General features: G+C 45.4%; 1 protein-coding gene across 1 annotated transcript; it reads left to right on the forward strand.

Annotated features, from left to right (window-relative positions):
• Positions 1 to 249: 249 nt before the first annotated feature.
• On the forward strand, positions 250 to 10,792 carry T265_01749 (hypothetical protein; the record flags this gene model as incomplete). The annotated part of the gene is made up of 7 exons (XM_009165839.1): positions 250 to 368; positions 1,015 to 1,615; positions 1,658 to 1,764; positions 4,330 to 4,520; positions 7,672 to 7,814; positions 10,288 to 10,622; positions 10,708 to 10,792. The coding sequence occupies 7 exons, from the start codon at positions 250 to 252 to the stop codon at positions 10,790 to 10,792; spliced, it is 1,581 nt and encodes a 526-aa protein (XP_009164103.1).
• Between the last annotated feature and the right edge of the window lie 1,832 nt (positions 10,793 to 12,624).

Below are 12,624 nucleotides of genomic sequence, written 5' to 3' on the forward strand. Positions count from 1 at the left end.
CACCACGTCCAGTGGTGTAAGACAAGGCCCACGCCTCATACTTGCAGGTCAGCCAGTCGACGTGGTAGGTAAATTTGTTTACCTGGACAGCTGTATGAATTCCGCTGGACTGACTGGAGATGAGACTACTTCTCGAATCGAACAGACCAGGGAAGTTTTTCATCCTCCAACACCTATGGCGCCGACGTGGCGTGAGTTTGTTTGTCAAGGGAAGAGTTTGGACTGTGTTGGTGCGATCCATACTGCTTTATGGATCAGAGACGTGGCCCCTACGCGCAGAGGAAATACGGAAGGTGTCAGTTTTCGATCATCGGTGTCCCCGCAGCATTGGTCAGATCTGGTGAGAAAATCGGATTGGTAATGCTGAGGTATGCCAGGTGGTCTCCGGAAGAAGGAACTCTCCCGGAATAAATGAATTACTTGGGCTTCACAGGTTGTACTGGTTGGGACATGTGCTCCGCATGCCAGAAGACCGTCTGTCTCGCAGAGCTCTTTTCTCCCAGCCCTGTGCTGAGTGGAGGCGACTGAGAGGTGGACACTGTATGACGTGGCACCGAAGTGCGAAAACAGTAAACTTAATCGGGTTGGCAACTGTCACCTTCCTGGATGGGGACCTCGGGACTCAAATCACCAATGGTTACTGACATTGGCAGAAATGGTCCAATCGCGCAGTCAGTGTTGCTCGTGCATCAAAGCTATCGCCTCCAGTGGGTAGATACCTAATTTCCGAACAAACTGATCACGCCTTAGCATTCAACACTTGGTTGTGCATTCCTTTTTCCCATTTACCGGTGGTCGAAACTGCAGCAGCGGGAACCAATGTGCATATGGCATGCGGTTTGTAGCTGGTAAATTGGAAATTGAGTTATTTTTGTTCCTGCTATCCGCCTTTTTGCTGGTTACGCGTATACTTGTGTGCTTCTTCAGAATCACTTGTTTGTTGTTGTCCACGTCACTTGTGTTTTTACTCAATCCTATATGTAGCGCGTCATGTACTCATGTTCAATCTTACAGGGAGAACCAAGCATACTACCCAGAGCACGTGTACGTGCTAGAGATGGACTTGACCACTACACAAACCACAAGTAGTGAACAGAGTGAACATTCTGTTGAACCGGCATCCGAATGTTCGACGTTACAGGCTTCTACTTCATCCTCACATTCGGATTCGTTCAACCCTGATCTCCCAACTGCAGACGAAGATATTGTTGCCCAACATGTTCATGTTGGTTTGTCGCCTCCTTCTGTTGAACCTACCACAGCATCTACCTCTCTTTGTACTGACGTGAATGCATCACAATACTCCTCGCAGCCGATACCAGTTTCCCAGTCGAAGCCACCAGCGACCGGTGCTTCGGAACAGATCAAGACACCCACAAGACCGTCAGCCTTCAGTTCCCCCAATGATTTCATCTATCATATCAAGTGGATTAGCTTTCAAGGAACTTCTCGACCCATTATAACTCAGAACGAGAACGGACCGTGTCCAATCATAGCTATTGGAAATGTACTGCTTCTCCGCGGGACGATGAGTCTTCCTATCGGCACAGAGGTTCTAACCGGTCAGCGTTTAGTGAACTTACTCAGTGATATTTTGCTCTCACATCCTGTCACGGTTAGCTTCTGTTTTGTGCTTCAACTATATGATTTACTTTAGGACTTGGATGATGGCCAATTGTTGAACTATGAAACTACGGTGGCCGATGCTTTCAACCTGTTTCCAAGTCTTCAAACGGGCCTTGATATCAACGTTCGGTTTACAGGGTAATTCTTATTCAATTGTCTTTCCCACTGACCTATTTTTATACATTAGGCATTATACTTCTCCGTACATATACGTATCCATACGTAATGTTTCGGGTCGCGCACGGCTAATTCACTGTATTCACTTTCAAAAGAAGACGGGGTAGGGAGTATGTGCCCGAGTAAATGCGTACATATATTATAATCCTCTCCTTTTCCAAGTCACTCTGCACGAGTCTTAGGTGGATGCTGAATCCAGATTAAATTCCGTGGATTTGTTCATTGAGGATGCCGAACTGTGAGCAAACTTGTCACCGATTGGTTGTGATCACAAGAGCAACATTTTAAATTAATACCTGCTTAACCAAATGTGAGCTGAGCTCGAGATAGCTCAGTGATTAACGCGCAAGCTTACCGGCTGGAATGTTCGTGATTTGAACCCAATCCCGACTGCTTCTGTCTAGACTTGGGCATCCTTCATGCTTCCTTCAGCTGGCATGATAGCTTGGGGCGAGATAGCTCAGTGGTTAGAGCGGGACTTTACTGACCGGAAGGTCCGTGGTTCGAACCCTGTCCAGGCTTGGGCAACTTGGCAGTATCCCAGCCCTCGTGCTTCCTTCTGGTGGCATGGCAGCTAGGCACCGAAATGGTGTTACAGCTGAACGATTGTTTTTGTTATCATAATAGCTAGGTGCCGAAAGGGTGTTAGAGCTGAAACATTTTGGCTAAATGTGACTGTTCTCCCATACATCCAATAAAGTACATCCTAAATGTTCCATACTAGGGTCATTTGTGCTGTCATTTGGGAACGCGGGCTGTATTCCAGTACCTAGATCTTTGATGCCATATAACTGGAATCAATAACGCTGCGTGATTGTCCATACCTACTCTTTATGGTCTCGAGGGTTCACTGCGGTCGATCCTGATGGTAAAACCATTCCACACGGGGCCAGGAAATATGTATAATTTTTGAGCGTATAAAGAAATCTGATAGTTATTGAAATGAGAACTTCAGGTACATGCAACATGAGTTGAACCGCCGACATCCCGCCTTCCAGCCCGTTATGGAAGTCATTTAAGGGGTAGACGAGTAGCACTGACAAGTATAATCTGTTGTTCAATAAGGCAGAGGTGCTGCGAATCAGCTATGAAGTGCAGGTGTATAGGCATGACCGTAAGCGAGCGTTGTCGGTAGGTCAGTCAATAGAACACCCGTCTAGCAAGCGGGAAGTCGACTGTCCGAGTCCGTTCATGCTACGTGTACTCCTCATTTCGAAGCGTAGAATTCATCAAGTTGGTACGTTGTTGTACAGCGAAATTCCAGCTCTTTCAAAATATCGAAACTTTTCGGGACCACCTGACACTCTTGTTTCCGACCCATATTTGTCAGTTTGTTGATTCGCTTTCATCTGGCTGCTTGCAATTAAAAATAGGGGACAAAGGAAAATGAGGGGAATCCAACGATAGCAAGTCATTTGTCATGTATACCGGAAACCAGTCGGTTTTGTGTAACTAACAGGATCGAAACATGAACGCCAATTATGATGGGTGAAACTAAGATCGATCAATTCTTGTTCAGTTTGCTTTTAAAACGCCAATTCTCTTTTTGGTGCTCTGACACATACAGACGATAGCTGCAACTAGTCCTCATGACGCAGACAGAAGAACAGTGTTACGCGGTTTCGTGTCCGTCGTCTTCACGATGTAACCGAACGAGAAATTAGGACATCATGCATACGTTCTGTGGTGTTCGATTGGCCGGGAGGTCGAAACTCTGAATTTCGTGCGATGCGCACTGCTGAGGATTCCCAATAGTGATTAGACAGCTGCACAGTGCTTTCCGGTATAGTTTGGATTCACTGACAGGATTATCGTGTCCCCATCCTCTCCAATCCCCTTGTGTATTGAACCGTAGTTGTACGCATAAAGCTCCCAACTTTACTTTAAAGCTACATTGGATTTGAAGCCAAATCGGCAGTAGCCTGTCCTGCCTGCTTCTCGTAGTTACAGACTGGCCTGTATTCGGTGCCTAGTGGTTCCACTAGATACCCTAGACATTTTCACCCTATCCCCCCAGAAGTACATCCAGCCAGCTAACAAACCAACAGCGTTTACTGTAATTCTGACCGCGCATTTTTTGCTCTTCATATTTTGTTGAGTGATGGCCCTAAAATGCTCAGTGTATGATCTGGCGTCAAAGTGTGGACCGTCTAATCAGCCCGCTTTTCGGGTGAATTCCATGGCAGAACTCATCATCTGTTCATCACACCAAAAACCCCATTAAGGTGGTGTGACCTATGGCCTCCAGTAAGCTGTTGTGCCCTTCTGTTTTTCTTTCGTAGGTAGTCATCATTATGGGAAACATGAGAAACAGTTGACAACGATGCCGAACACTTTCATCTTGTCCCCGTCATTGAGCACCTACAGGGTTCTATTTGTACGTTGCCAGTTTTCCTTAGCTAGAAAGGAAGTAACCGTATCATTCTTGTCTTGTGTTAGCAACTCCTCTAGAATCCTTTTCTCCGTCACGTTAGGTCAATCTGATAATCAAACTGACCAGAATACAACTTCTTTTCATTCTACCAGAGTGTCCGCATTCGAATTCACTCCGGCTCTGAGTGTGTTTGATTTGTTTCGAATCACACTATACCACGGTTGGTTGGTGGATCCGGAAAATGCAGAACTCATTTCGGTTGTTTCTGATCGAAGCTACAATCAGCTGGTTGAGCGAGTGATAGAACTCAAAGCATCAGCTGATCCAGATAAAGCAGCTCAAGGTGAGCCACTTTAATTTATGTCTGCTTCTCAAATGCATATTATGCTGCGAAATGAGTTCAGTTGCACTAATTTCGAGGCGAGTGGTTAGGGTAGAGTGGTTACGCAGAGTTAAGGACCAAATAAGCTGAACTCATGAATGAGGGTGCAAACACATCTTTTCGGTTCCTATGCACTAAGCAAGTGTATAAGAACTAGACAGATGAAGTGTGTCAGTTGGATAACTGTTCTTTTCATACGGTCCCTTTCCGTCACCAATAATTTTTCTGCATTTTTGAGACACAGAATCGTTTTCGAAGAAAAATCGCTTCTCAGAATCCTGCTGGAGGCATTCCCAGGTTGACCAAAATGGCAACAAACAGATCTGCAAGTCCTAGTGTGTCTCGTCCATTTTTGGCGCCTGAAAGTAAATCTATGGTTTTACGACATTTAAGAAACACTGAACTTACAACTGCTACTCTTATAGAAAGTCTATTAAATTCGCTTCTAATGATTACTTTTGCAATAATTCTCAATAAAGTCTTCCTATGTTTCTCGAGGAGTAATCAGGCGACAGCATAGCGTTCGTAAACGTACGACTGACAAAAACTTCGGTCTAGGCAATAAAGTTTACAGTTCATCAAAAGAACACGGGTTGGGCAATGCATAAAATTCTCTGCCTTTGCCCATGGACCTTATAAATGGGGTATAACGAGCCAGAATATTCGTGTGCGATTGATAGTTTTATCGGTGGAGATTCCGGAAGCTCATCAGGACCGGCTGGAAGTCGACTAATTTAATACAGGAGCGCCTCTGGTAAGGTAACTGAACCCTAGCTGCCAGAGTCATCAACGTTTGACTGGTCAAGCTCCAGGGTCCTCATCCAGGTGACACTGCTGATCAAGCCGAGTGGGTTTACGGATTAGGGCTTTCATACTTCACCTGTCTTTTGGTCATTTCCACTTAGGACTTGGCAAAAGGGTTTCTGTTGCGTAAACGCTGTTTGCGAAGTACCAGCGTGAACAACGTTCTTCCTAAGCACTGCTGATCTGATGTTCTCATCGAGGATACCGGTAGCCAGGTACCGAGATTTCTCGTGTATCTACACATGGAGACCAAATATCTTATTGATGTCCCGGTGACGGGGACCTAACCAACCAATGCTGCAGTTTCACAGACCCACTAATTTGCCATTTGGTGAATAATTGCTGAGTTTTGTTTCCACATTCGTATCATCGGAAATCGTCATTTCCACTTGATTTAGGTGACCCGATTTAATCACCGTTCTTTGGGTTCTGTCTGAGCACACCTGAAGTTGACTGAAGGATTTTGTTGCCCGTTTTGATTCACCGTAAAGTTCAACTGAATATTTTTGTGATTATTGCGGATATTCCGTGATGTCTCTTCGCTTTGTCGGAAATGCACCTATACCTGTGAAGCTTTTGAAATAGAACACATGTTTTAATGTCAGTAGGTGACGCGGTGACACACAGCACCGTGGGGAAGGAGTCAAGAGTGAAGAGATTCGACCAGCATTTCCGCATTAAGGGAGCAAGTGATGTCATGCAACGCATGCAAATGTTTCCATTCGTTTTGGCCTGACAGTTCAGGTTGGAGATCGAAAGAGCAACAACCGAAGAATGAACCAAAAAACTCTGGCAAACAGTTTCTCCGGTTTTATTCGCGATTTAACAAGCCCCGATTCACTTGCAGAACTTGATTGAGTGTACCTTTAGCCAGTTGATTTTTCGGCGTTACTCATAGTGAACGCTTTCATTTTCGATCTTCACTAGACCCGGTTGCTCAGTAGGTGAGCACTGTACGTGTTCTGTGTGTAGGACATATAAGTAGGTCCTGTAGCTACCGTTCAGGAACAAGACGTGATTTGAAGACTTACTTGCACGTAGATTTCGTCCTCTGGCTTACACGTCTATTGTTTAGCTTTTATTTTTGAACAGCACAGTGTGAGCGAATATGACCTCGTCAATATCACCATCTGACTCAAGACACAGAGGACCGTTTAAATCGATCAGAGTCAGTTTTAGTACACCAGACCGACAGATCTTGTTCACTGATCTTGACAAGTTCTTTGGAAAGTTTTACCGTCATCTGTATCACCATCAGGCGACACTCATCGGTGCTGCTCTCTCTTTGTGTTGTGGTGTTCTCTGTAGGCATTTCTTGTTTAAACTTGCACTTTTTCCCCCGTTAACACATTGTCAACTGATTTCAGACTAGTGCAAAGAATGCGCAAAATCGAACCTATTCTGTTTGTTCGACATGTCAGCCGAAATAACTTTATCGTCAATGAGAAACACCATCGGGTTTTAACTTCGATTCTCAACAAAATCCACTCACGGCATTCATATCGTTCGTATCCAGAATGTTGGCGAAAACACCAGGCTTTCTGTACGGTGACGCACCTGTAACCCTTTTTCCATTTGCATGTGATCTAAAAAAACTGACTGGAATGATAAATCGTTTGGCAGAATATCTGGACTAGCTTTTGGACATGACTTAATCCTTTTCTTTCAGTCGCCATACATCGTTTTCGCTTTTGAGACCTACCAGAATTTCCGGTCTCCAATATCCCTATTCGGCCTAATCCTCCTTTTTAATTGGTGTGCCGCGACTTGACAAGCACGCACTGGGACCTGAAGTGGGTTTGGGCATTTACCAGTGAACGGCACAATATAGGTCCGAGATTGAGGTGAAAGCCATTCAAATCACCCTGTCGCAACCGGGTGGCTTCATGTTGATTGCTGTAGCATACAACTTTATCAAATGTTCCTAACCAAAACCTCGTAGATTCGATGCTCGTATTGGCGTCGTTGCAGTGTTACCTACCTCACTGCAAGAAAATTAACGTCGGTCGTCAAATAATGCACGGCTTCCGAGCTTTACATAGATACATTTTCCCTCGTGCCAAACCGTAGGTCGATGAGGAGGAGCGATCGTAACATCTCTCCTAGATCGGCCTACAAGTGATGCGTGTGTTGTCCGTTTCTATTCAGACCAAGTATTCGTATCATTTGTAGCGGAATTCTCCACTTCCTGCTGTGGCATTTGTTGTACTGTTCAACATAGGATTGTCTGTTTCGAAACAGATTCAACACTTCTACTACCATGATTAGGTTTGACATCGATCCCACTTTGCTTGTACAACTCAAATAGGTTTGTTAGCGGAAGATTTTCTCGCTCAGACGGCTTCACAACTCACGTATCACGGGCTATGTGAGTTGTATTCGGCAGTTTCCGATGGACAGTTGGCTGTTTTCTTCCGCAACAACCACTACAATACCATCTACAAGACTGAGGTAAGCGGGTCGATTGACGTTGTGGTTGATGGCACCGAGGCCTTGTATTCTGATCTCATACTCTACTCTGTCATACTGTGAGGTTTTGTCATCTCCCTTGGTTATGTCTGGTTACGTTGTACCTTTTGTTGCGCCGTCTGCTGTTCAGAGGTAATTAATATCGTTTTAAGTGCGTACTCAATACTCGGCAATTAATTTGATGATTGGACTGGTTCTACTCACCGTCGACCCACACAGAACAATGTGGTCCTTTGTGTTCATTTAACGAACGAGGCCGAAAGTTAATGCAGCATCTCAGGTAGGTAAACCAATCGCTGAACCCCCTTTAGTCTATTAAATATTCCGCTTTTTCTGCACTAGCGATCCGGTCTTCATGCCCAAGAAATCGCTAGAACAGTCAACCGGCTTCCATAAGCAGCGCATGTTGTTGTCTTAGAGATTTTTCACAACGCGCTCTGATAGACGCCCGTCTCTTCTGTCCGTATTGATGGCCGAGTGAGCCGACTGATGACGTGAGCGACAGTTACGTGGCAAGAACTACACGTGCACTGTAAGATTTTTGTGGCTATGTGGATCAGGCTGATTTGCGCAGCACTGTAGGACGGCTCTCGACTCTTCAGGACTAAAGGGACTGCCTGAGACACATCGGCACAATTGCCAGTAGATAATCTGTTTACGGCATACTCTAGCCTTGATGCATCTTCTGCAGTTGTGTACAATACCGGTCACCTCATCAAAGCGTCGACGACGCCTTCAATGCACAATTGTCTCACTTCCACTCTGTCAGCCCTAAGGGATCGGTTAGAGCATTTAATTTGGAGGTTCTCAGTCTAGTCCCTTTTCAATAGCTTTTTAGTGAGTATAGTTGCAGCGACTGGAATCAACATTCTCGTTGTACACGGCTAACGTATGAATGGCCAAACTCAAGTGAATACCAATCTATGGGTCAAAACGCGCGCACGAAGAAGCTACACTGAACAGCGCACTGAAGATGTTTCCTCGAATGGTGACGAAACGTTTGCAAATCACATGCCAAGCTCGGTGAACGAATCAACGGTCAGCTGACCAATTGCCACTTAATGCACCCGACCCACCAATATTCCAACACATTACCAATCCATGGACGATTGTAGGCGCTGTTTGAACACACGAAATCGCGATAACATGAACCTACGATATCCGTTTCCTTATCGTAATGGTAGCCAATTCTACATCAACCACTGGAGTTTGATGGGCTACAAACAAGGCTTATCGAAATTCTGGGACTCATACTGGAGCGGAATAGTAAAAAAAAATAAAATCGTTTAGCTGTGCCACCAGAAGGTATCACAAGAACCGAGATACCTCCAAGTTGAGATGCAGAGGTCGGGTTCGAACCACGGACCTTCCGGTCGGTAAATTCGCGCTCTAACCACTGAGCCTTCTCGCTCCGTCCCTATTTATTAGTTTTGTTGCTAGTGTAACCTGCAACGACTGGAACCAACATTCCCGTTTGTTTGCCTGGAGCCAAGGCCCAGTGGGTCCTGGAAGGGTGGGTGGTTTTACTCCTGGAAATGGTCAGCATCAAATCTACCCAGACTTAATTTCTTTCATACCATTCCACCAGTTCACATGTCGACAGGTTTGGGCGCGGGAAACGGCATTCTTTTTAGAAAAATACGGCCGGACTTTGCAACACGAATAGCTTGTCGTGCCAGATAAAGATTTCGGTTGAAGCAACTGCTGAATTACTAATAATCGGTTTTCAACCAAAATTTGCTCGCAAAATACTGAAGTGCATCAGGCTACCTGCTTTCGTTGGCCATACCCATCCTCAGTGCGACATAACCATCCCTACTCTTGTCTCATGCTGGTGGCTACTTTGGCACATTGATAAGTGGTTTTGGCGCTACACATGGCTTGATTGGGGAATATACTCTCGTTCAACACTTGAACATTGAAATTTCGCCTTGGTTGAATGGTCTGGTAAGTTCACGCCGAACTATGGAAGCACCGAACTTGAGTTTCTCTCCTTTTGTGCCTCACCAGCAGTGCGTATCTCTGAGCATGCTGGGACTAGAGTTCCGGACATCTGTGAGGTGATTGTATCGCCCCTATTCTCCCAGCACATGCTGGACCTAGCTGGATTATTCCGTCCGAACAGACGAAAGTGTCCACGTTTGTGCAATGTAACTGATTCGCCCGATGCCGCCATAAACGTCAATAAATACTTTTCCCATATAGTTAAAGTCAGTATCCCCTCTCACTTTGGATTAATCCCACTCAACTGTAATCAGTTCAGTTTGTGTCCTTGATTCACTACAAAATGGCTGTTATCGCTCTATCCAGATCAGATTGCTTCTTATTAGTAGTTTGAAGTGATCCAAAAATCGTGATGTGGCCACTCCGGCAACTTTCACTCGAACGCATAACAGTCATCGACTCTTACTATCTGGAATCCAAAGTGCCTTTCTGTTGTAATTTCCCCGACCAGGGCCGTATTCTAGTTCTTGTAACCGACCAGGTACTCTCTAACGAACCCAATATCGTATGGGAGGTTTTGAACGACGTGGACGGGAACACTCAATTTGTGGATGAAGCATTTCAACTGCACTCGCCCGTATCAAGTGTACTGGAGAACAATTCGGTCGCCAACAATCCGATTCGTGAGACAGAAACTACTGTGGAGCTGGTGAATGCGCCTGGTATCAAGGCGCCCGAGGCAGTCACAAGAGGGAAAATCCGTATCAGCAGCTCGTCGTACGATGCAGCTGAATCCGGGAAAAGACGCACAACTTCAGTCGAGGAGTTGGCTCAAGCATGTACAGAGTGAGTTTTTGTTGCCTGTACAAGCATATTCTCGTTTAGGGATGACATGACAGTTTAATTTATTTTTCATCTTGTGAACGTCCAGCTTTTCTGGTGACCATGATCCACGACGCCAAAGGCAATCTGGCCAAGAGCAATTGACCCTCCGAGGGATGACAAAAGATAACTGAATGGCGTTCTGTCGGCGGAACATACTACTCATCGAGTTGCTGAAAACCCTTTGACAGCCCATCACCCGTTTCACTCTTCTTGGGTCTCATCAATTAGCGTTCCATCAAGAAAACATACCTTGATATCTTTACTATCCTCCCAACTGAAGTACAAGTCGGCTTTCATGCGGCTGATCCAGCTGACGTATGCCATGAACGAGAGATTCAGCTGGGATTCACTCGAGTCTCCCGTTAACTTAACGGCATACTATTTCTTTCCACCAGCGCCTGTATTTTCTTTGCAAACGCGATGAAAAGGCCTTAACCTCCATTCTGGGGTACCCTGCATAAACTCGATGGTCGTAGCACACCTACTAACTGCCACACCACGCACGATTTTCACTAGGTCAGATGAGATCGTCGAGCCTCAACACCAGAACCTCAGTCATAGGACGATTGTCAGCAAAAAATGCTCTCAAAAGAACAGTGTAAGATACGTGACCGTAAACTAAACATTTTCGTTGTCCATTCATCATCACCCAAACCGTCCTATCAGGCACATGAAGCTGGAATCCACCAACGCGAACAAAATGGACAGTGACCTCAGCCTGGCTGTTCAACTTCAGCTGGAGGAATTGAAATCTTCCAATAGCATAGCCGGTATCAGTGAGAAAAAAGTCGCTCAGATTGTCGATCGCACTACCCAATCCGCCGATGGTATACAAGAATCGAACAGCATCCTCTCGTCAGACAATCTGCCCAAAATATGTTCTGGGTAAGAGCCATAATCTTGGGGTTGTGTTTCCCTTTTATCGTTTCACCCAGCTTCGGTAGATTTGGTTGTTTGTGTTTACTTTGTGTCCGACTGTGATGCGAAACAGCGATAGGACCTTGTGATCACACATGGTGAACACATTTTCCCCGAACACTGTCCTGTAAGTGACCCCATCATTCAGGGTCATTGCCATTTGTGTCGTAGCTATCGTCCTCATTTCGATCATGATTCTAGTGAGACAGAATTTTTATTCAGGAGTAACTAAGTAGTGGAGAGTTTGGAAGCGGGCATTAGGTGATCAGAAGCTCACACCCGGTTGGTATAGTCCATTATCTTGCCCGCCTGACTATCCAATTCCCAACTCAGGCCTGAGTTAGGCATGGGCACTTGCTCTGTCCCTTGGAGCTCTCTGTTGCATTGTTTTGTGATGCATTCAGCTTCCGGTATTGGTCGCCATTTGGTTGTCTGTCTATTGTGCCCGGTCATTCTACCATAGATGGTTTCTATTGCATTACTCTTCGTATTCATTGGAAATTGTTTGAAGCCGGAGTTCAACTTTCAAAAATGAACATGAAAATAGCCAAGTAAATGGGATGAAAGTTACCAGAAATTCGCACAAAAATGACGATCTACTTATTACTGGGTTGCTATTGTGATAAAACCTTATGCTTGCGTAATCTGATATTAGTTGATTGATCCTTATCTGAAGGAGATCATGCCATTTTACGACCGGTTACTCCCTCATCTGGCCGAAGTTATTTATATGGGCTACCAGAGAGCGAACATTGTCAAATGACTGCTCCTAAAAGCACCGTTTTCCTAGAACATCAAGAAAATTGACTATCTTGTGGAAATTCTTTGGTTCACCTACGTTTATCAGTCAATTTACGATCATAAGGCACTAGTCTGGATAAGATGGCCCAGGTGGTTAGAGCGCGAATTTACTGACCGGAAGGTCCGTGGTTCGAACTCGACCTCTGCCAATCGACTTCCCCTGTCTAGGCCTGGACGACCTGGCAGTATCCCAGCCCTCGTGCTTCCCCCGGGTGGCATGGCAGTTAGGCACCGGAAGGGTGTT

Source organism: Opisthorchis viverrini, assembly GCF_000715545.1.
Source record: "Opisthorchis viverrini unplaced genomic scaffold opera_v5_19, whole genome shotgun sequence".
In the NCBI taxonomy this organism is placed as follows: domain Eukaryota; kingdom Metazoa; phylum Platyhelminthes; class Trematoda; order Opisthorchiida; family Opisthorchiidae; genus Opisthorchis; species Opisthorchis viverrini.